Source organism: Dipodomys merriami, unplaced genomic scaffold, assembly GCF_024711535.1.
Source record: "Dipodomys merriami isolate MVZ:Mamm:240054 unplaced genomic scaffold, mDipMer1.0.p SCAF_409, whole genome shotgun sequence".
In the NCBI taxonomy this organism is placed as follows: domain Eukaryota; kingdom Metazoa; phylum Chordata; class Mammalia; order Rodentia; family Heteromyidae; genus Dipodomys; species Dipodomys merriami.
This window is the reverse complement of record NW_027205704.1, coordinates 490,799-511,655: the sequence shown is the minus strand read 5'-3', so window position 1 is coordinate 511,655 and position 20,857 is coordinate 490,799. Positions and strand designations below refer to the sequence as shown.

At 54.9% G+C, this 20,857-nt stretch overlaps 1 protein-coding gene across 2 annotated transcripts; it reads left to right on the top strand.

Annotated features, from left to right (window-relative positions):
* Window positions 1–1,419: 1,419 nt before the first annotated feature.
* LOC138806829 (ribosomal protein S6 kinase alpha-4-like) lies at window positions 1,420–13,875 on the top strand. Of its 2 annotated transcripts, none has more exons than XM_069992220.1 (17): window positions 1,420–1,564; window positions 1,651–1,722; window positions 2,786–3,004; window positions 3,107–3,222; window positions 4,237–4,344; window positions 4,569–4,649; window positions 4,734–4,837; window positions 4,927–5,077; window positions 7,079–7,243; window positions 10,715–10,843; window positions 11,017–11,150; window positions 11,239–11,332; window positions 11,625–11,798; window positions 11,903–12,097; window positions 12,269–12,428; window positions 12,589–12,752; window positions 13,031–13,875. In XM_069992220.1, the coding sequence occupies exons 1-17, from the start codon at window positions 1,510–1,512 to the stop codon at window positions 13,226–13,228; spliced, it is 2,319 nt and encodes a 772-aa protein (XP_069848321.1). In that variant the 5' UTR covers window positions 1,420–1,509; the 3' UTR covers window positions 13,229–13,875. The 2 variants fall into 2 exon arrangements, with proteins under 2 accessions (XP_069848321.1, XP_069848322.1); XM_069992221.1 differs by having other exon boundaries at window positions 1,532–1,564; window positions 1,651–1,676.
* The last annotated feature ends 6,982 nt before the right edge of the window (window positions 13,876–20,857 follow it).

Sequence of the window (20,857 nt, the reverse complement as noted above, 5' to 3'; positions counted from 1 at the left end):
GCCTGATGAGAGAGACCTCCCCAGAAACCTCTATTTTTAAAAATTGAATCATGCCAGGCTTCAGTGGCTCAAGGCTATAATCTTAGTTACCCAGGAGGCTCAGATCTGAGGATCACTATTCAAAACCAGACAGGGCAGGAAAGTCTGTGAGATGATTTTTTTTTTTTTGGGGTCAGTCGTGGGGCTTAGAACTCGGGGCCTAGGCATTGTTCCTGAGTTCTTCAGCTCCAGGTGAGTACTACTTGAGCCACAGTGCCACTTCCAGTTTTCTGGTGGTTCATTGGAGATAAGAGTCTCATGGACTTTCCTGCCCAGGCTGGCTTTGAAGCACATGATCCTCTCAGCCTCCTGAGTAGCTAGGATTACAAGCGTGAGCCACAGTGCTGGGCTTCTGTGACTCTTATCTCCAGTTAACTACTGAAAAAGTCTGGAGGAAGCAGTAGCTCAAGTTGTAGACTGCTAGCCCTGAGTGAAAATGCTAAGGGACAGCACCCAGGCCCTGCGTTCAAGCCCTAGTACTTGCGCGCGCGCGCACACACACACACACACACACACACACACACACACACACACGATTAAAAAAGAAAAAAATCATTCTGTAGTTTGAGCTCAGGGCCTGGCTAGGCAGGTGCTCTACCATTTGAGCCTTATCACGTTAGTTATGTTTTTGGACAGGGTCTTGTGTTTTTGCCTAGCCTCAGACTTGATCCTTCTTCTTGCACTGCGTTAGTGTATTGAGGTGGGGAATATTGACAGCTTTTTACCTGTGCTGGCCTTGAAATGAAATCCCCCTAATCTCCACCTCCAGAGGGGCTGAGATGACAGGGGTGAGCTACTGCCCAGAGCCATGGACTCTCCTCTTTTTCAGGTCTCCTCCCAGTGGTCCAGCACCAAAAGCCAGACCCAGATAAGTTAGAAGTGCTGGACCGAGGTTGTGTGGGTAGCAGCAGCTGGCCTGAGGTATTGGGGGGCGGGGGGGGGGGGGGGACAGAGAGATGAGAAAGGAGGGGGAGGACTGTGATTTGTAGTAAGAGCTGAGAAGTGTGTCTGCAGGGTGGGAGGGAGAGCTCTGTGACCCGTGGGCACCCCTCCCCCAGCTGGGAGCCCCCCTCCCCTTCTCCCCCTCCCCCTGGGCCGACCAAGTTCGGGGGCGTACCCCTCGAGGGCGTACCCCAAGAGCAGCCGTGGGTTATTCAGGGCCCCCTCATTGCTTCCGCCGGCGTTTCCAGCTCCCCAGGAGGGTGGGATGGGGTCCCCGAGCTTGCAGCCCCGAGGCCTGGCCCAGGACTCGGGAGCCGGGGCTGCCCCCGCGGCTGCCCACCCGCAGCCCCGGCGCGGTCACGTTCCTGCCGCCTGACTCAGGCCGCGGGGCGGGGTGCCGGGAGGCGGCGCCGGCGCCCGCTCGGCCCCAGAGGCGGCACCAGGAAGCACCCGCCCCGGCCGGAGCCGCCATGTAACCGGCGCCGCCCGGAGCCCAGCCGCGCGCGGCCCCCCGGCTTCCCGCCTGCCATGGGGGACGAGGATGAGGACGAGGGCCGCGCCGTGGAGCTGCGGATCACTGACGGTCGGTGCGGGGTCTGGCGATGGCCGCCCCAGGAGCCGGGGAGGGGGTCGGGGCCAGCTGGGCTCATTCACCCCCTGTGCCCACAGCCAATCTGACCGGGCACGAGGAGAAGGTGAGCGTGGAGAACTTCGAGCTGCTCAAGGTGCTGGGCACGGGAGGTGAGGATCCCCGATCGCCGGGCAGGTGTCCCCACGGCGTGGTGCTCTGGGCCTCTCTCTTGTCTGGGCCTGGGCCAGGGCCACTGAGGAGGCCTCCCCCCATCTTTCCCGGCACCCCCGCCCTACAGTGCCAGGGTTCCATGCCCACTTCCAGGACGCTCTGCCTGGACATCATTCCTCCCTGCCAGGTCCTGTATGTGCTGGCCCCTAGCCTCAATTAGTCGGCTTCCTGCGTGATTTGCATGGTCCCTCCCCGTCCCCAAGCCCCCTGTGATTTGCATAGCTCCTCCCTGCCCCAAGCCCCTTCAATTTGCATAGCTCCTCCCCATCCCCAAGCCCCCTGCAGTTTGCATATCCCCTCCTAGTCCCCAGACCCCCTGTGATTTGCATAACCCCTCCCTGCCCCCAAGCCTCCTGCGATTTGCATAGCTCCTCACCATCCCACCCTCCCTGCGATTTGCAAAACTCCCCATCCCCCAAGCCCCCTGCAATTTGCATAGCTCCTCCCCATCCCTCAAGCCCCCTAAGATTTGCATAGCACCTCTCCATTCCCAACCACCCTGCGATTTGCATAGCTCCTCCCTATCCCCCAGCCCCCTGCAGTTTGCATAGCCCCTCCCTGTCCCCCAAGCCCCCTGTGATTTGCATAGCTCCTCCCCATCCCCAACCCCCATGTTCGGGTGCCCCACTACATCTTACAAACTCCCAGGCCCTAGTTTGCACAGTCCTCCCCTGCCTGTAGCCGCACCTGGCCTCTCTTCCTTGCATTTGCAGCCTTTCCCATCCCTCTGATCTCTGGCAGGTTTGCACATGTTCCTCACCCCCCCCCCCACGCCTCCCAGGAATTGCAGACTCCCTGAGCTGCTGTGCCCATCACTTCCCTGGTTTTCACTGCGCACTCTCCGGGGGTGGGCACACCTTTTCCAAAGAAGGCTCTGCCAACATTTTGCACACCTGCCTCTTACTCTCAATTTGCATACCCCGCCCCCAGCAGTCTGCACCACCCTCCCACTCACAGCCTCTTCCTCTCCTTCCTTCCCCCTCCCCCCCCATGCTCCCACAGCCTACGGGAAGGTGTTCCTGGTGCGGAAGGCGGGTGGGCACGACGCAGGGAAGCTGTATGCCATGAAGGTGCTGCGTAAGGCAGCCCTGGTACAGCGCGCCAAGACGCAGGAGCACACGCGCACCGAGCGCTCGGTGCTGGAGCTGGTGCGCCAGGCACCCTTCCTGGTGACCTTACACTACGCCTTCCAGACCGATGCCAAGCTGCACCTCATCCTGGGTGAGGAGATGCCACATCCCAACCTCGGTGGGGGGGAGGCAAACAAACAGGGACGGGTGAGGCCACTCATGGGGGAGAAGCCAACTGCCATTCACCCTCCAGATTACGTGAGTGGCGGTGAGATGTTCACTCACCTCTACCAGCGCCAGTACTTCAAGGAGACCGAGGTGCGAGTGTACGGGGGTGAGATCATCCTGGCCCTGGAGCACCTGCACAAGGTGGGTGAGGACATGGCTCCTGGGAGATCTGGGGCTAATGAGGGATCTACAAACATGGCAGTTGTGGGTCTCCTTCTGGGCTTCCTGGGGCTTGTGGTGGCCTTGGTGAAGATGAGTTGCTTGTGCAGGCCTCCTGGCAGGAAGCCTTGGTACTGCCTGGAAGGGTCTCCTCCTCTGGCACCTCCTACAAGGGGCTTTCCTCTTGCAGGAACTTGGGGATACCTACCCAGAACTTCCTCAAACAGAGACCTCAGGCTTTGGCTGCGAGGCCTCCTTGAAATGAGACTATTGTGTGTGTGTGTATGTGCCTCAAAGCTTTGAACTTGAGGCCTGGGTGTTGTCCTGTAGCTTTTTTGCTCAGAGCTGACAATTCTACTACTTGAGCTACAGCTCTACCTCTGACTTTTTGGTGGTTAAGTGGAGATGAGTCTCATGGGCCAGTCTCATGTGGCTCATGCCTGTAATCCTAGCTACTCTGGAAGACGAGATCTGATGATCGAGGTTTGAAGTCAGCTGGAGGAAGGAGACTTATCTCCAATTAACCACCAGAAAACTGGAAGAGGTGCTTTGGCTCCAAGTGGTAGAATGCTACCCTCAAGTGATAAAAAAGATCATAGTGCTCAGGCCCTGAATTCAAGCCCACAACTGACCAAAAAACCCCAAATCTCATGGACTTTCCTCAGATCTCAACCTCCTGAGTAGCTAGGATTACAGGCCTGAGCCACCTGTGCCTGGCTGATATGGCGGGCCCCTTTAAATAGACTCTCCTCTCTACAAGACCTTTTGGTCTGTTCCCTGGGGCCTTCTTCTTGCTGTGTATCTTCTGTGGCTTTCCTTGTATATGGGCCTAGCTCTTTAGCAACCACTCATGCATCCTAGGGGCCTCTCTGTGGATGCAAAGCTTTGCCATAGAGGTCTCCTTGTCCTGAACCAGGACCTGGTGCAAGGGTGTGAGCTGTGGGGGCTGGGAGGGTTTGAAAGTAGGAAGCCCAGTATCTCTCTTGCTCCTGCCAGCTGGGCATCATCTATCGAGACCTGAAGCTGGAGAATGTGCTTCTGGATGCTGAGGGTCACATTGTGCTCACAGACTTTGGACTGAGCAAGGAATTCCTGACGGAGGAGGTGAGCAGCCCACAGGCTGTACCGGTGGTGTTCCCGTTCAGGCCTCCTTATGTCTCTTCCCTGCTTCTTTGCCTGCATTGTGGGGGGGGGGGGCGAGGGGGGGTTCAAAGATGAGATCTAAAAGTCCCCACTGCTGGGTCCTCCATGTCATTCAGTCTACGGTCAACATTGGGGGGCTGATGATGTCGGGGAGAGCCCCAGCTATCCTCTTCTTGTCCTCCTAGAAAGAACGGACTTTCTCCTTCTGTGGCACCATTGAGTATATGGCCCCCGAAATCATCCGCAGCAAGGCTGGGCATGGAAAGGTGGGTTGGCGAGGAGGCAGGGGTGGTGGTGGCAGGGTGGAAAGTGGGGAGGCCCCAGGCCCTCACCCCTGCCCCATCCCGCAGGCCGTGGACTGGTGGAGCCTGGGCATCCTGCTCTTCGAGCTGCTGACGGGCGCCTCGCCCTTCACGCTGGAGGGGGAGAGGAACACGCAGGCCGAGGTGTCCCGGTGAGGGGTGCTGGTCGTGGAGGGTGGCGAAGGCCTGTCTGGGCTGGGCGGTGGGCTTGCTACCCCTGACACCCCACCCATCCTCCCAGACGGATCCTGAAGTGCTCCCCTCCCTTCCCCCGTCGGATTGGGCCCGTGGCGCAGGACCTGCTGAAGAGGCTGCTGTGTAAGGATCCTCAGAAGAGGTTGGGCGCGGGTCCCCAGGGGGCACAGGAAGTCAAGAGCCACCCCTTCTTCCAGGTGAGGCCTCAACCCTGAGACCCCTGCACTTCCTGCACCTACCCAGACAGGGCTGCTGCTCTGGGTGGTACCAGGGGGAGGGTCTGAGTCTGGCCGATTCACATTCCCCAGAGAACCCCAGATAGAGAAAGCAAATGTGGAAGTGGGGGACACTTTCTCCTCCATCCACATCAAAGCTAGCCTATAAACAGGGGGCTCATGGCTTTAATCCTAGCTACTCAGGAGGTTGAGAGCTGGAGGATCACAGGAAGCAATCTGGACAGAAAAGTCTGAGAGACTCCATCTCCAAAATAACCAGCCAAAAAACCAGATCGGAGCATGACTCAAATGGTAGAACACCGGCCAAGCCAGCCAAGCCAACCAATGTCAAGGCCCTGAGTTCAAACCCTGGTTCTGGCAAGAAAACAAAGTTGGCACACACTGGAGGGTGGAATCACCAGCCTTTCCTCTCTGCCCAGGGTGGCATTGGAGGGATGGAGGCATGGCTCAAGTATTAGTGCATTGTCCTAGCAAACAAGAGGCCTTGAGTTCAAATCACAGTGCACGTGCACACGTACACACACACACACACACACACACACACACACACACACACACACACACACTGACACAGGTAAGTGATACAGAGTGGTAACAGGTCCCAGCTCTGGGGGCGATCTAGCTGGGTAAATGGCCCAAATGAGCACTACAGATGTTTTCTGCTTGGCCCTGCAGTCTTTGCACCTATAATTCAGGTGAACTGTTGATCAGCCCACGTGGGGTTTTGCTCCCTTGTTGAGAACTGGCATGGTTTAGAGTGTGGTACGTGGTGAAGTCTGCCCCTTTGGGAGCCCCTGCTGGCTTGGGTTCTGTGGGTGTAGCCAGCCTCATCTGATAAGACACTGTACCTATAAAGACCTACTGTGCATCAGCCCTTAGCTTACATAGTTTCACATAATCCTCTGAACCATTTGTCCCCATCTTTATGCATACAGAAGCTGAGGGTCAGTTGCCCAACATCACCCAACCAGGCAGTGATGGAGCTATAATTCGAACTCAGGGCTAGTGACTTAGTGGCCACCTTCTCTTTGCATGTCGGCCATGGCAGAACTGTGGCCAGAAACACTGCCACCCATGCTGAGTGCCATCCCTGAGCCTTTCTGACAAGCCTTGGCTTAGAAGAGCTTCCTTAGTGGAGGGACAGGGAAGGGGAGGAGCTTAGGGCCAATGAGTGTTAATTTTCTTTGGTGAATTCTGAGTCTACTTTGAACCTATGCTGGGTGCCATGCTGGGTGCTGGAAGAGGGTTGGAGAATAAAATTGGGACTCTAGTGCTAAGAAAGACAGGGAGAATGGATAATGGGCAGGCAAGTAAAAAGTTCTGCCATACTAAACACAAAAAGATCTGTTTTCATTGCCATTAGTATAAAGTCTAAGGAAAGGTTCCCGACTCCAGCCAAGGCTGCATCCAGGTGCTCATACTCTCGTGTTTTGGTTCTACTGCTCTGCCTGGGGCTTTATCATGAGACCTTAGTTCCAAACCCATATCCTTCCAGATATACATTTATCTGTGGGGCTAGGAATGTGGCTTCGTGGTAGGGTGCTTGCCTAGCATGCATGAAGCCCTGAGTTCTATTCCTCAGTACCACATACACAGAAAAAGCCAGAAGTGGAGCTGTGGCTTAAGTGGTAGAGTAAAAGCCTTGAGCAAAAGAAGCTCAGGAACAGTGCCCAGGCTCTCAGTTCAAGCCCCAGGACTGGCAACAGACATACAAGCAAACAAACAAACAACAAATTATCCGGAAGGAGACAGAGGTTTATTTTTCCTGGCCATCCTATTACAGATTCCAGAGCTGATGGTGTGCGGCAGGGTTGGGGTACTCCACTGTTGCCAGGAAGACTAGAATAGCTGCCACCCCCGTGCCTCATGGGAGGGCTACGGAGTGAGGGGGCCTGAGGGGCGAGGGGGTCTCAGGGCTCCAGGTCTTGCCCAACCCTTTGACCCCTCACCCCTTCTTCCCAGGGGCTAGATTGGGCTGCCCTGGCTGCCAGGAAGATCCCAGCCCCATTCCAGCCCCAGATCCGCTCGGAGCTGGATGTGGGCAACTTTGCTGAAGAGTTTACTCGGCTGGAGCCCGTCTACTCCCCCTCTGGCAGCCCCCTGCCTGGGGACCCTCGAATCTTTCAGGTGAGTGGGAATCCATGGGTCCCCAGGGGCAGAAGGGCAGGCTCTGCTGCCTGGCTCTGCCCTACTGGGTGCCTCCGCCAGGACACTGTACACCCCACACTTAGGGTCTTCTACATGGTGAACTCTGCCCCTTGGTGAGCCCCTGCTGGCTCAGGTACTATGGGTGTGTCAGGTGACTCATGGATCATCTTCAAACTTCATGTTCATTTCCCCCCTATGCCATCACCTCCTTGGTATATAAAAATGTGGGTTTAAGCCGGGCGCCAGTGGCTCATGCCTGTAATCCTAGCTACTCAGGAGGCTGAGATCTGAGGATTGAGGTTCAAAGCCAGCCCAGGCAGGAAACTCCGTGAAACCAATAAACCACCAGAAAACCAGAAGTGGTGCTGTGGCTCAAGTGGTAGGGCGCTAGCCTTGAGCTGAAGAGCTGAGGGACAGCACTAAGGCCCAGAGTTCGAGGCCCACGACCAACAACAACAAAAAAATGTGGGTTTATATTGCCCAGCACATTATTAATTGTTTATGAATAGTTTTAGAATTATGAAGTGGGCACACAGGGAGAGATGCTGTGCTTCGTATTGCTCATACAGCTGCACAGTGTGTTATGCACACTAGCACAGCATACAGCACACTGCTGTTTAGAAGCTCAGGCTGCTGAGAGCTGGTGGCCACATCTGTAATCCTAGCTGCTCAGGAGGCTGAGATCTGAGGATTGTTCAAACCCAGCCTAGGCAAAAAAAAAGTCTGTGAGACTCTTACCTCCAATTGATGAGCAAAAAGCCAGAAGTGGAGCTGTGGTGCAAGTGGAGAGTGCCAGCCTTGAGCAAAAAAGTAAAAATGCAAGGTCCTGAGTTCAGTATCAGTACATAAACAACATAAGGCTAGACGCTGAGGCTGCGCAAATAAGCCAAATACGTTTGAGGCCCTGTTGGTCCCTGCCCAGCTCCCTGAGTGTGCGCTCACTCCCATCCTACGCTCTGCTGGTGCCACCCACTTCTCAGAGGCGTCAGGCCAGACCCTGTGCCTTTGCACATGCCGCTTCCTCCCCACGCAGTGCCCTCCCACAATAGTAACTGGCATTACCCATTCATCTGGGCCACTCTCATGTGCATAGCCCACTGTAGAAAATACCCTCTGCTGAGCAGTTGGTTACCTGCTGTCCTGACTGGTCTGAAAGCCCAAGGCAGGGACTGTGTGCTTAGTTCCTAGGCCTAGGGAAGAGATTTGACCCACAAGACATGGCCCATATATTTTTATTTTTTGCCACGTAGACTGCATTCTCTCCCTCTTACTCTCTCCAAAGGAAGAGAAGAACGATCATCTAGCCCATGCTTTTTAAATAAGAACCCATCAGTATTGGGGCTGAGGGTATAGCTCAAGTGCTAGGTCCTAAGTTTGAATTCACACCTCAGTACTGCAAAAACAACAACAACAGCAAAACAAAAACAAAACAAACTCTCCATAAAATTTTGACAACTTGGGGCTGGGAAGGTGGCTCAGTGGTAGAGCGCTTGCCTCGCATGCACGAGGCTCTGGATTCAATTCCTCAGCACCACATAAGCAGAAAAAGCGGAAGTGGCACCGTGGCTCAAGTGGTAGAACGCTAGCCTTGAGCTGAAGAGCTGAGGGACAGCGCCCAGGCCCCCACAACCAACAACAAAAATGACAACTTTGTGCTGAAATGGCCCTTGTTGCATTTTCTCAGTATTTTGTGAGTCATTGTGTTCACTCATTCATGTAATGTTTAAAAAATGTGTATTGAGCCATACACAGATGACTCACACTGTAATTCTAGCAACTCAGGAGGCTGAGACCTAGAGGATCAAAGTTTGATCCTCTGGACAGAAAATCCCTCAAAACTCTGTTTTCAATTAACCACTAAAATACTTTGATTTATTTGGTGGCATGGCTCAAGATTTTTTTTTGGTCAGTCCTGGGGCTTGAACTCAGGGCCCAGGCATGTCCCTGAGCTCCTTTTTGGCTCAAAGCTAGTACTTTACTACTTGAGTCACAGCACTATTGTGGGCTTTTTCTGTGGTTTATGTGGTGCTGAGGAATTGAACTCATGCTAGGCAAGCACTCTATCACTAAGCCACATTCCTAGCCCATGGCTCAAGATTTGAAGCCAACCTAGGCAGAAAATTCCTCAAGATTCTGTTTTCAATTAACCAATAAAATGCTTGACTGGTGGAGTGGCTCAAGTGGTAAAGCACCATCCATGAGCAAAAACAGCTGAGCTTTAATGCATGGCCCTGAGTTCAAGCCTGGGTCCTGGCAAAAACAAAGCGAACAACAAAAACCCTCCAAAACATGTACTAAGTACTGGCATTGGAGTCACACATATCAATGAGCCCAACAGGCAAAAACCCTGCCCATGTATAACTTGTATTCATTCATTGTATGCAGTGGGACTACATTTCCAATAGGGAATAAAAAAAACTCATATAGGCCAGACACTGGTGGCTCAGACCTGTAATCCCAGCTACTACTCAAGGAGGCTGAGATCTGAGGATCAAGGTTCAGAACCATCCCAGGTAGGAAAGTCCATGAGATATTTTTTTTTTTTGTCAGTTGTGGGGCTTGAACTTTGGGCCTGGGCGCTGTCCCTGAGCTCTTCAGCTCAAGGCTAGTGCTCTTCCATTTGAGCCACAGCACCACTTCTGGTTTTCTGAGCGGTTTATTGGAGACGGGAGTCTCCTGGACTTTCCTGCCCTGGCCGGCTTTGAACTGTTATCCTCAGATCTCAGCCTCCTGAGTAGCTAGGATTATAGGTGTGAGCCACTAACACCCAGCTGAGAGTCTTATCTTGTTTACCACCTTAAAAAGCAACAGTGGAGCTGTTGCTCAAGTGGTAAAGTGCTAGCCTTAGTGAAAAAGCTAAGGCACAGCACAAGACTGTGTCCAAACTCCAGAACCAGCACACACACACACACAAAATCCCTGTAGTAAAAATGACACTTTGAGAGTATTTGAAATGTCAGTTCCTTTTCTTTTTTTCCCTGGTGCTGGGGATGGAACCCTGGGCCTCCAATGCTGTATCACTGGGCCCTGGTGTCATTTTGCATTTCCCTGCAGCTCTGCCTTGCTGCTTTGCCTTGCAGGGAGGGGGGGGGGAAGGAGGCATAGCTTTTCCCCTCCTGGGCAGATCCGATTGAGTTCTCCTAGTCTAGGTGTGTCAGACACAGTTCTAGGCCTTTCATGGACTTCCCACCAATCGCCATGTCTCCATGCCAGGCTCTTGGGGAGTCACTCACTTGAGAAAGGAGAGGTCATAGACTACTGGGGGACAAACACGCGTCCGAGTGATTATAACACGAGGTGGAATAGAATGTGTCCACACGTGGGAGGTCGGGGGAAACACTGCCCTTTGCTCCCTACGGGGTCTTCCCCCTGCCGGCCCTGCCCGCAGATCCGGGCCTTGCACTCCAGCCCCCGTGTTACCTGCGCCCCCCTCCGTCCTCACCCCCGCAGGGTTACTCCTTCGTGGCGCCCTCCATCCTATTCGACCACAGCAACGCCGTGATGACCGACGCGCTCGAGGCGCCGGGCGCTGGAGACCGGCCGGGCCGGGCCGCCGTAGCCAGGAGCGCCATGATGCAGGTGGGCCGGGCCGGGTTTGGGAGCCGGACCTTGAGCTTGTGCGCGACATGGGTGGGAGTCTAGGCCCAGGGAATCTGGCCTAGACCCACGGGGCTCCCGCGGAGTGGCTTGGGGTGAGGCCGCGCATCCCGGCGAGGGGAACCGCTGACGGCCGCGCCCCCTTGCGCCCCCAGGACTCGCCCTTCTTCCAGCAGTACGAGCTGGACCTGCGGGAGCCCGCGCTGGGCCAGGGCAGCTTCTCCGTGTGTCGTCGCTGTCGCCAGCGCCAGAGCGGCCAGGAGTTCGCGGTGAAGATCCTCAGCCGCAGGTGTGGGGGGCGGGGAGCGAGGAGGGGGGCCGGGGCGCGGGGCACCCGCGGGGCAGGGCCGCACCGAGCCCCGCTTCCCGACCCCCAGGCTGGAGGCGAACACGCAGCGCGAGGTGGCCGCCCTGCGGCTGTGCCAGACGCACCCCAACGTGGTCAACTTGCACGAAGTACACCACGACCAGGTGAGGCCTCCCGGGACCAGCGGGCGATGACCTCCCCGCCCCCAAGTGGGGTCAGGAGGCGGGGCCTGGGGCCTCCGTGGGCGGGGCCTAGCTGGTGGGGGCGGGGACGGCTGAGGTGGGGGAGAGGTGGGATCCGAGGCGGGAAGGCCTGAGCCCTGGGAGGCGGGGCTGAGGGTGGCCAGGGAAGGGGAACTGGAGGAGGACCAGCGGGTGGGGGGGCTAGGACCGAAGGTGGCCCGAGGATGGGGTCCTGGAGGGCCGCGGGTGGTGACCTGGCCATCCTGGCCCGCAGCTGCACACCTACCTGGTCCTGGAGCTGCTGCGCGGCGGGGAGCTGCTGGAGCACATCCGGAAGAAGCGGCACTTCAGCGAGTCGGAGGCCAGCCAGATCCTCCGCAGCCTGGTGTCGGCCGTGAGCTTCATGCACGAGGAGGCGGGCGTGGTGCACCGCGACCTCAAGCCCGAGGTGGGCGCGGGGTCTGGGCGGGCGCGGGGCCGGGCTTGCGCGCCTGTGCGGTGCGGGGCCCGGGGCTCTGACCGCTGCCCCGCGCGCACCCGCCGTCCCCACAGAACATCCTGTACGCGGATGACACGCCCGGGGCCCCCGTGAAGATCATCGACTTCGGGTTCGCACGGCTGCGGCCGCAGAGCCCGGCGGGGCCCATGCAGACCCCCTGCTTCACGCTGCAGTACGCCGCCCCTGAGCTGCTGGCGCAGCAGGGCTACGACGAATCCTGCGATCTCTGGAGCCTGGGCGTCATTCTGGTACGGGGCCGCCCTCTCTCGCCCCGGGGAAGGTTCGGGGCTGCCGGGCCTGGCGAGGGGAGCAGGTCGCTCCGTGGGGGTGGAGGGGGTGAGTGGTACTGAGGGTGGGCTGAGGGCTCAGCCCGGGCCCCCGCATCCCGGCCCGGCCTCAGTCTCCCCACCTCCTCCTAGTACATGATGCTGTCGGGGCAGGTCCCCTTCCAGGGGGCCTCGGGCCAGGGCGGGCAGAGCCAGGCCGCTGAGATCATGTGCAAGATCCGGGAGGGCCGCTTCTCCCTGGACGGGGAAGCCTGGCAGGGCGTGTCGGAGGAAGCCAAGGAATTGGTCCGAGGTGAGCGGGAGGTCATGGAGCCAGGGGGAGGCGGGGCTCGGCCTGGTCACGGAGCCGGCGCCGTGGTTGGGGGGAGCGCGGAGGTGGAGCCTGGGGCTGTGGAGATCTCCCTGGGGCTCCGCCTAGGCCGCTCCCCAACACTTCTCCGTCCCGCCTCCAGGGCTGCTGACTGTGGACCCCGCCAAGCGGCTGAAGCTTGAGGGGCTTCGGGGCAGCTCGTGGCTGCAGGATGGCAGCGCGCGCTCCTCGCCCCCGCTGCGGACGCCGGACGTACTGGAGTCCTCGGGACCCGCGGTGCGCTCGGGGCTCAACGCCACTTTCATGGTAAGGGGCGGGGCCTCGGGGACGTGGGTGTGGTCGAAACGTGGGCGTGGTTACACGGCGGGCGCTGAATGGGCGGGGTCGTGCGGTGGGCGTGGCCTGGAAGGCGGTGGGGTCAGAGCCTGGAATTTTAAGGCCTAGTGATTGTGGTGGCCGAGGGTGCTGACCTCACCTTGGCTGGAGGCCCTGATAGGTCCTGACCTAGTGGGATGGGAGCCAAAGGACGGATCTGGAAGCCGGGGCGCGGCCGGGGCGGGGAACTCATCCTTCCTTTCCACCAGGCCTTCAATCGGGGCAAGCGCGAGGGCTTCTTCCTGAAGAGCGTGGAGAATGCACCGCTGGCCAAGCGGCGCAAGCAGAAGCTGCGGAGTGCCGCCGCCTCCCGGCGAGGCTCCCCAGCGCCTGCCGCCCCGGGCCGGGCCCCTGCCACTGCCAAGGGGGCCCCCCGCCGAGCCAACGGCCCCCTGCCTCCCTCCTAGCCCCTACCACTGTGATCACCCCTTCCTTGAGCGCTGCAGCTGTGACCTGGGAGGCTCCGCCCTGATCCCCAGGAATTGCCCTTCTCTCCCCGGTTCCTGACAGAGCAGAAGTATTTTTATAAGCAGAGAATTTTTTATGTCTTACCAGGTAGAGTTAGCGATGCAGGGAAGGAGGGAGCATGGCGGGGAGGGGGGGTGCTCTTCCAAGACACCACCTCGTCTGGGCAAAAGGCCCTGCTGTACGGCCTGCCCCACCTGGGAAGGGCTCCTCTCCCCTTTCTACGCACTGTTCTCTCCCGAAGCCTTGTTCCTAGGAAGGGACACCCCTCAAGATGTCACTTTATGGACTGTCTGTGCAATTATGTCCACCAAAGACCTGTGTCGGGGGGATAGAGTGAGACCCTGGGGGGGGGTCCCCTGAAGCAATTTTTGTCTCACTAAGTCACCTGTTCCTCCCCTCTTAGGGCTAAGCAAGGAGGAGGCCCTCCCAAACGGGGAGGCTCTCTTCTCACCCACCTGCTCCCCTTTGGCACAGCCACTCCTGGCCGAGGGTGGGGTCCTGTGGGTCTGGACTGGGCATCCATGGTTACTGCCTCAGCTCCTCCAGGCTGTGCCTTTGACTTCAAAATAAAAGTCTACCCAGTGTTGTGTGTGGCATCTGTGTACCTGTGTTGGGTCTGGAGCTGAAGGGCAGGTGGGCTGCCACCAGCCAATGGGGGTCTGGGATCTCAGAGGAAGCAACAGGCAGAGCCTTCTGGGAAAGGAAGGTACCCTTTATTCTTGAACTTAGGGCCTCAGCTTGCTGGGCAGTTTACCATTTGAGGTGTGTGTGTGTGTGTGTGTGTGTGTGTGTGTGTGTGTGTGTGTGTGTGTGTGTGTGTGTGTGTGTGTGTGTGTGTGTGTGTGTGTGCACGTGCGTGCTAATGCTGGTGCTTGAACTCAGCCTGGACACTACTGTTCCTTAACGTTCTGGTTTTTTTTGTTTGTTTTTTCCTCTCCAGGATAGTGCTCTACCACTTAAGTCACACCTCTGCTCCTGTTGTTTTGGGTTTTGTTTTTCTAGTTAATTGGAGAGAAGATTTTCTCCAATTTATCTGCTCAGGATGGTTTCAAATTAAGATCCTCAGATCTCAGCCTCCTGAGTAGCTAAGATTAAAGGTGTGAGCCACTGGTGTCTGGCAACTTTTTGTTTGTTTAATTTTTTTGTTTGTTTCTTTTCTTTCCTCTTTTTTTTTTTTTTTTTTTTTTTGCCAGTCCTGGGGCTTAAACTCAGGGCCTGGCCTCTGTCCCTAAGCTTCTTTTGCTCAAGGCTAGCTTTCTATCATTTGAGCCACAGTACCATTTCTGGTTTTCTGTTGGCTTATTGGAGATAAGAGTCTCATGAACTTTCCTGCCCAGGCTGGCTTTGAACCATGATTCTCAGATCTCAGCCTCCTGGGTAGCTAGGATTACAGGTGTGAGCCACTGATGCCTAGCTTCCTATTTATTTTTTGGATAGAGTTTCAAGTTTTTGTCCAGCTGGCTAGGACTGAGATCTGCCTACCTCCACCCCTGGATTTACAGGTGTCTTAACACTTCGATGCATATGTTTTCAGATTTCTTTGTTTATACAGACTTTAATATGGTATATCAATATAGATTTTTTTTGGGGGGGTGTTAATTGGAGATTAGAGTCACAGTGACTTTTCTGCCTGTGATGTCTTTAAACTGTGATCCTCAGTCTCAGTCTTCTGAGTAGCTAGGATTATAGGCATTAGCTATCAGCACCTGGCTAATTTTCAGATTTTTTTTTTTTTTGTCAGTCGTGGGGCCTGAACTCTGGGCCTGGGCACTGTCCTTCAGCTCTTCAGCTGTAGACTAGCGCCCTACCACTTGAGCCACAGCACCACTTCCAGCTTTTTCTGCTTATGTGGTGCTGAAGAATCAAACCCAGGGCCTAATGCATGCAAGGCAAGCACTCTACCACTGAGCCACCTTCCCAGCCCCTAATTTTCAGATTCTTATAGCCAGTCTAAAACACAGAAATCAAATGTGTGATTATGTCCTAGGTCAATGCCTATATTTTATAATTGTTTTATGTGTAACTACACAATATCCTATTGTGTAGGTATGTCATGCTTTACTTAGATTGTTTCTATTTTTGGCCACTTGGACAATTCCAATCCCTTGCTATTTTGAACGGGGTCACAGTGAATACCATGTACCTACTTACATTTTTTGCTTACTTGTGCATATATTTATGTATTTCCTTAGGATACATTTCTTCAAAGTGGGACTGCTGGGCTGAAGTCATGCCCATCCTAATTTTTTTAGGGGGGGAGTGGTTGGTGCCAGTACTGGGATTTGAACTCAGGGCCTTTGATTCTCATTCAACTTCTTTTGCTTACAGCTGGTGCTTTACCACTTGAGCCATACCTCTTGTCTGGCATTTTGCTGGTTAACTGGTGATAGAGGTTTTTGAACTATTTGCCTGGGCTTGCTTTGAACCACAATCTTCATGTCTTATGCTCCTGAGTAGGAATATAGATGGAAGCCACAGGGATCCATGCTGTGGATATGTACTCCTAAATTGCCTTTCAGAAAGTTCCAGTCTTTTTCCATGGCCTGTAGCCATGTGGGTGAGATCCAAGAAATATCGTCTCCTTTAAAAGGAGATGGCATATCTCTGGCTGCAGGCTGGCTTGGCAGGGCTCCCAGATGCTGCAGGAGCCCAACCTTCCCTACCTGTCTAGGGCATGGCTGGATCCTTAGCGGTGGTGAGGTGCGTGGTCCACAAGCTGGAAATGGCAGGAGGACGGAGGGTAGACCCATCCCCACCTGAAGGTGCTGAAGGCGTGTGGCACACTGGGCTTCTTGCAAGAGTGTGGGGAGACCCTGTTCTCGCTCCGCTCTTGGACCCCTCTAGGGTGGGCTGGTGGTGGTCCCCAGCCTTCCTTGCTGCGCTCTGCCTCCCCCATCCCTACCTGGCAGGTGACAGCAGGTTCTGGCAGCACCTGGAGAGGGCAGGGCGGGCACACCCAGGGCATGTGAGTGCAGGAACGGGTGTGGATTGGAAGATGTCTGGCATGAGCACCAGGCTGTGGGAAGATGTACGAGCACACGTGAGTGCGCATGCGTACCCTTGTGCATGGGCAGTGGGGGACATGTGCGTGATTATGTATGTGAGCATGAGGGCTCATCGGTAGGCTTTTGCAGCAAATTGTGTGTGTGTGTGTGTGTGTGTGTGTGTGTGTGTGTGTGTGTGTGTGTGTGTGTGTATACCAATCTGGGGTTTGAACTCAGGGCCTGGGCACTGTCCCTGAGCTTTTTTGTTCAATGCTAGTGCTCTACCATTTGAGCCACAGCTCCACTTCTGGCTTTTTTGGTAGTTAACTGAAGAGTCTCATGGGCTTTCCTTCCTGGGCCAATGTTGAAGCAGGATCCTCCGATCTCAGCCTCCTGAGTAACTTGGATGACAGGCGTGAGCCACAGGGGCCTTGCTGCAGTATGTTTTATTTATTTATCTATCTTTTTTTTTTTTTTTTGGTTGGTAGTGGGTCTTGAACTCAGGGCCTGGGCACTGTCCCTGAGCTCTTTTACTCAAGGCTAGTGCTCTACCACTTGAGCCATAGCTCCACTAGCAAATGTTATATTCTTCCAGGTTTTCTTCCTGTTCCAGGACTAGGCTGGAGAATAACAGACCCATCAAGGCCAGGTGTCTCCCTGGGCTTCTGTGAGCCAGCGCAGGGTCCTCCGCACTCAGAACTCGCATGGCTTTCCATTTTTCTCTGTCTCTCCTCACATGAAGGATTTTGGAGACAAAGGTCAAGAAAGCCCACAGTGTTTAGATCTGATTCACCTCTTGCCCAAGGCTGGGGCTCCCTGCTTGAATCGGGGGTGGGTAATACCTAGGGATTGGAGAAACCCCAGATCAATAGTGCCAAGAATCATCTGGGTTGACCTGATGCATGAGCCTTGCTAATGTGGGAGTGGTCCTAAGTCACTCCAACCCTGCTCTCCCCTCCCCATATTTCTTCTGCTATAAGAAGTTTGAAGCTGAGTGCCGGTGGCTCACGCCTGTAATCCAGCTACTCAGGAGGCTGAGATCTGAGGATCACAGTTCAAAGCCAGCCTGGGTAAGAAAGTCTGTGAGACTCTTATCTCCAATTAACCACCAGAAAACCAGAAGTGGTGCTGTGGCTCAAGTGATAGAGCACTCACCTTGAGCTGAAGAGCTGAGGGACAGTGCTCAGGCCCAGAATTCAAGTCCCACGAAGGACAAGAAAAAAAAAAAAAAAACAGAATACAAAGAAATTTGGAATGCTGAGTGTCCATGGCTCACACCTGTAATCCTAGCTACTGAGGAGGCTGAGATCTGAGGATCCCAGTTCGAAGCTCGCTGGGCAGGAAAGTCTGAGAGACTCTGAGCTCTCTTGTGGCTTAAGTGGTAGAGCATCAGCCTTGAGTGAAAAAGCTAGCTAAGTTTCAGTGCCCAAGCTCTGAGCTGCAGCCCTAGTACCAGCACAAAGCAAAGCAAAGAATCGTGGAGGGGGGCTGAGGAGGAGGGGCCCTTGTGGGGCTGGTAGGGGCGAGGGGCCTTGGGCCAGCAGCTGCAGGTGGAGAGTTCCGTGAACCCCCCAGTTACAGCCCAAGGGGCCTGGCAGGCTGCTGGGCCCCAGAGACTCCGCCAGGACTGCTCTGCTATGTAGTCCTCAGGGCGTCCAGGTTACCTTGGCATTATTGCTCAGTGTGTGTGGGGGGGGGAGAAGCATGGGGGAACATTCTGGAAGCAATATACACAGCTGCTGCCCAGCACATCGGGTGGCTATAGGTCTCTTCCTTGGATCCCACAATCCCTTGCTAACAGTCGCCCACCCCTCCTCCTCAGGGACCCAGGGAATTAAAACCAGGATCCAAAAGTAGGCCTCTCCTTTGACCGACCCCAGGACGAGGCCACGCCCCCTAGCCGGCAGCGCGGCCACGCCCACCGCCCTGGCCTCATTTTCCACGCGGTTGCCTGGGCTGGGCACGCGGGGTGCTTCTCCCGGCCGGACTGAGGCTGTGTCTGCCCTGGAGCGCCCTGGGAGGTGCCAGCTCCGCAGGGTCACTATCTCCACCTCCAGCAGCCTTGCTGAGAACCCCAGGAAGAGGCGAGGCTGTCCCCCTACTCTGTCCACTGTTCCCGGCCCAAGGTAGGTGCTTTTGCTAATTGATCACAAGTGAGAACACCTGTGGATGCAGCCATTACTTGCAAATTCATAAAAACACCAGTGAAGCCCCTAGACTGAGATGACTGCTGTCTTCAGGATGTGCCAGCCAGGTGAGCAGGGCCTCGACCAGCAAGCAGGTCCTGTGTGTGGCTGGGGCTAACAATCCGTACATAGCTCTGCCGCCTGTATGCTGTGTGACCTGGAGCAAAACACATCCCCTCTCTGAGCCTTTGCTTCTTCATCTGTAACTCCGGCTGGGAGGAAATCATTGACTGTCACATTCAGTTCTTGGAAACCCCTGTGCTCTGAGGAGATCTTTCTGGGCAAGGGGGAGAAGGAGACAGAGGCAAGACCCCAGAGAGTCCCTGGCTTCAGTCCAAGTGGCTCTGCCTTGATAGCTATCTATCTCTTTCTCGCTCTCCGCACCCCTCCCCCCCTTGCTGACTGGAACTCATGATCTTCTTGCTTTAGCCTCATGTGTGCTAGGATTACAGGTGTGTGCCATCACGCCCAGCTAGGTCTATTTCTTGTCCTGGTGTTGAACACAGATTCCATTTGAAAAAGATCTCTGTAATAGAAGTAAAGATGATGGGAAAATCTCCAAGCTCAGACTGGGTAGTTTTTTTTCATTTATTTTTTTATTGTGATTAAGTGATTACATAATTTCCCAAATTTCACAGTATTGTGGGATAATGATGCTCATTTAAAGTCACAAGCTCATTCTAACTTTCCTGGAGCAAATTGTCTATCACGGTCTATAACATATAACGGTGTACACATATACACCATACATGTGATCAGCAACATGGGGTTATTTAGTAGTGGTTCAACCAGATGAGTGGGAGTTCTTTGTTTCTTAAGTCCTGTTAGTTTTGTCATATCACCTAACATTTTGGATTCATCATCCACTTATCAGGGAGACCATGTACCGTTTGTCTCTTTGCTCTTGGCTTACCTCGCTCAACATGATTTCTTCTAGCTCCATCTATTTCCCTGCAAATGCCATTATTTTGTCATTTCTAATGGCTGCATAATATTCCATTGTATATAGATACCACAATTTTTGGATCCATTCATCTGTGGTGGGGCATCTAGGTTGTTTCCATATCCTAGCTTTTGTGAACAGTGCTGCAATAAACATGGAGGTGCACGTGTCCTTGTATATTGGTTCCTGTTGTTCAGGTAGATGCCTAGAAGTGGTATGACTTGTTCATATGGGAGGTCAATCTTTAGCTTTCTGAGGACCCTCCAGACTGCTTTCCAAAGTGGTTGTATAAGTGTACATTCCCACCAGCAGTGTAATAGGGTTCTTCTTTCTCCGCATCCCCTCCAGCATTTGTCGTTGGCTGACTTGTGGATGTGGGACATTCTGACTGGGGTAAGGTGGTATCTCAGGGTTGTCTTTATTTGCATTTCCTTCACAACCAGGGATGGTGAACATTTCCTCATATGTTTCTTTGCCATGTTTATTTCAGACTGGGTAGTTTTGTACTTGAGTGCAGGGCCTGGCTCCACCAATTGCTAGCTAGGTGACCTTGAGCAAATGACTGAACCTCTCTCTGTGTTTCACCGTATTTGTGAAATCTGAAATCCAAGCAATTATATGCTGGTTGCCTCCAGGGGGTAAGGATAAAATGAAACCCTTGGATCTGTCCAGGGGTTCTCTGACAGCTGGTAACAGGGCAGAGATGGGGCTGGGCAGGCACAGAAGCCTGAAGAGATCTTAGGTGAGTGAGGCCTGGAGGTAACTGCAGCCTCCAGGAAAGAAGCCAAGCCTCCCACATTGTGAAACCTTCCCAGGTCAGGGCTCCTTATTGAGCAGTGAGGAGGCTGATTTTCTTTTTTCTTTTTCTTTTTTTTAGGTCCGGCGTATGGCCTGAACTCTGGGCCTGAGCGCTGTCCCTCAGCTCTTCAGCTCAAGGCTAGGGCTCTACCACTTGAGCCACAGCGCCACTTCTGGCTTTTTTCTTTTTGCTTATGTGGTGCTGAGGAATCGAACCCGGGGCCTCAGGCCTGCAAGGCAAGCGCTCTACCACTGAGCCACCTTCCCAGCCCAGGAGGCTGATTTCCATAGGGAACGCCCACCAGGGCTGCCTGCTCCTGATTGGGCAGTGAGGAGGCTGATTTCCATAGGGAACGCCCACCAGGGCTGCCTGCTCCTGATTGGGCAGTGAGGAGGCTGATTTCCATAGGGAACGCCCACCAGGGCTGCCTGCTCCTGATTGGGCAGTGAGTAGGCTGATTTCCATAGGGAACGCCCACCGGGCCTGCCTGGGTTACAGCATCCCTATCTGGTGGCCTATCTGAAGATGCCAAGTTGCCTGGGATGGCCAGGCACCTGGGCCGCTCCCACTTGCTTCTCTTGGACCTCCTCCTGTGGCTCTCTCTGGGCCACCCCATGATGCTCTGAGGCAACCTACACCACAGTGCCACCAGTGAA

Bases quoted from the DNA above. Each gene is read 5' to 3' on its own strand.
- LOC138806829 (XM_069992220.1), top strand. From the start codon at position 1,510: ATGGGGGACGAGGATGAGGACGAGGGCCGCGCCGTGGAGCTGCGGATC. The intron at 1,565-1,650 runs GTCGGTGCGGGG...CTGTGCCCACAG, and splicing joins GGAGCTGCGGATCACTGACG to CCAATCTGACCGGGCACGAG. The intron at 4,345-4,568 runs GTGAGCAGCCCA...TTGTCCTCCTAG, and splicing joins AGGAATTCCTGACGGAGGAG to AAAGAACGGACTTTCTCCTT.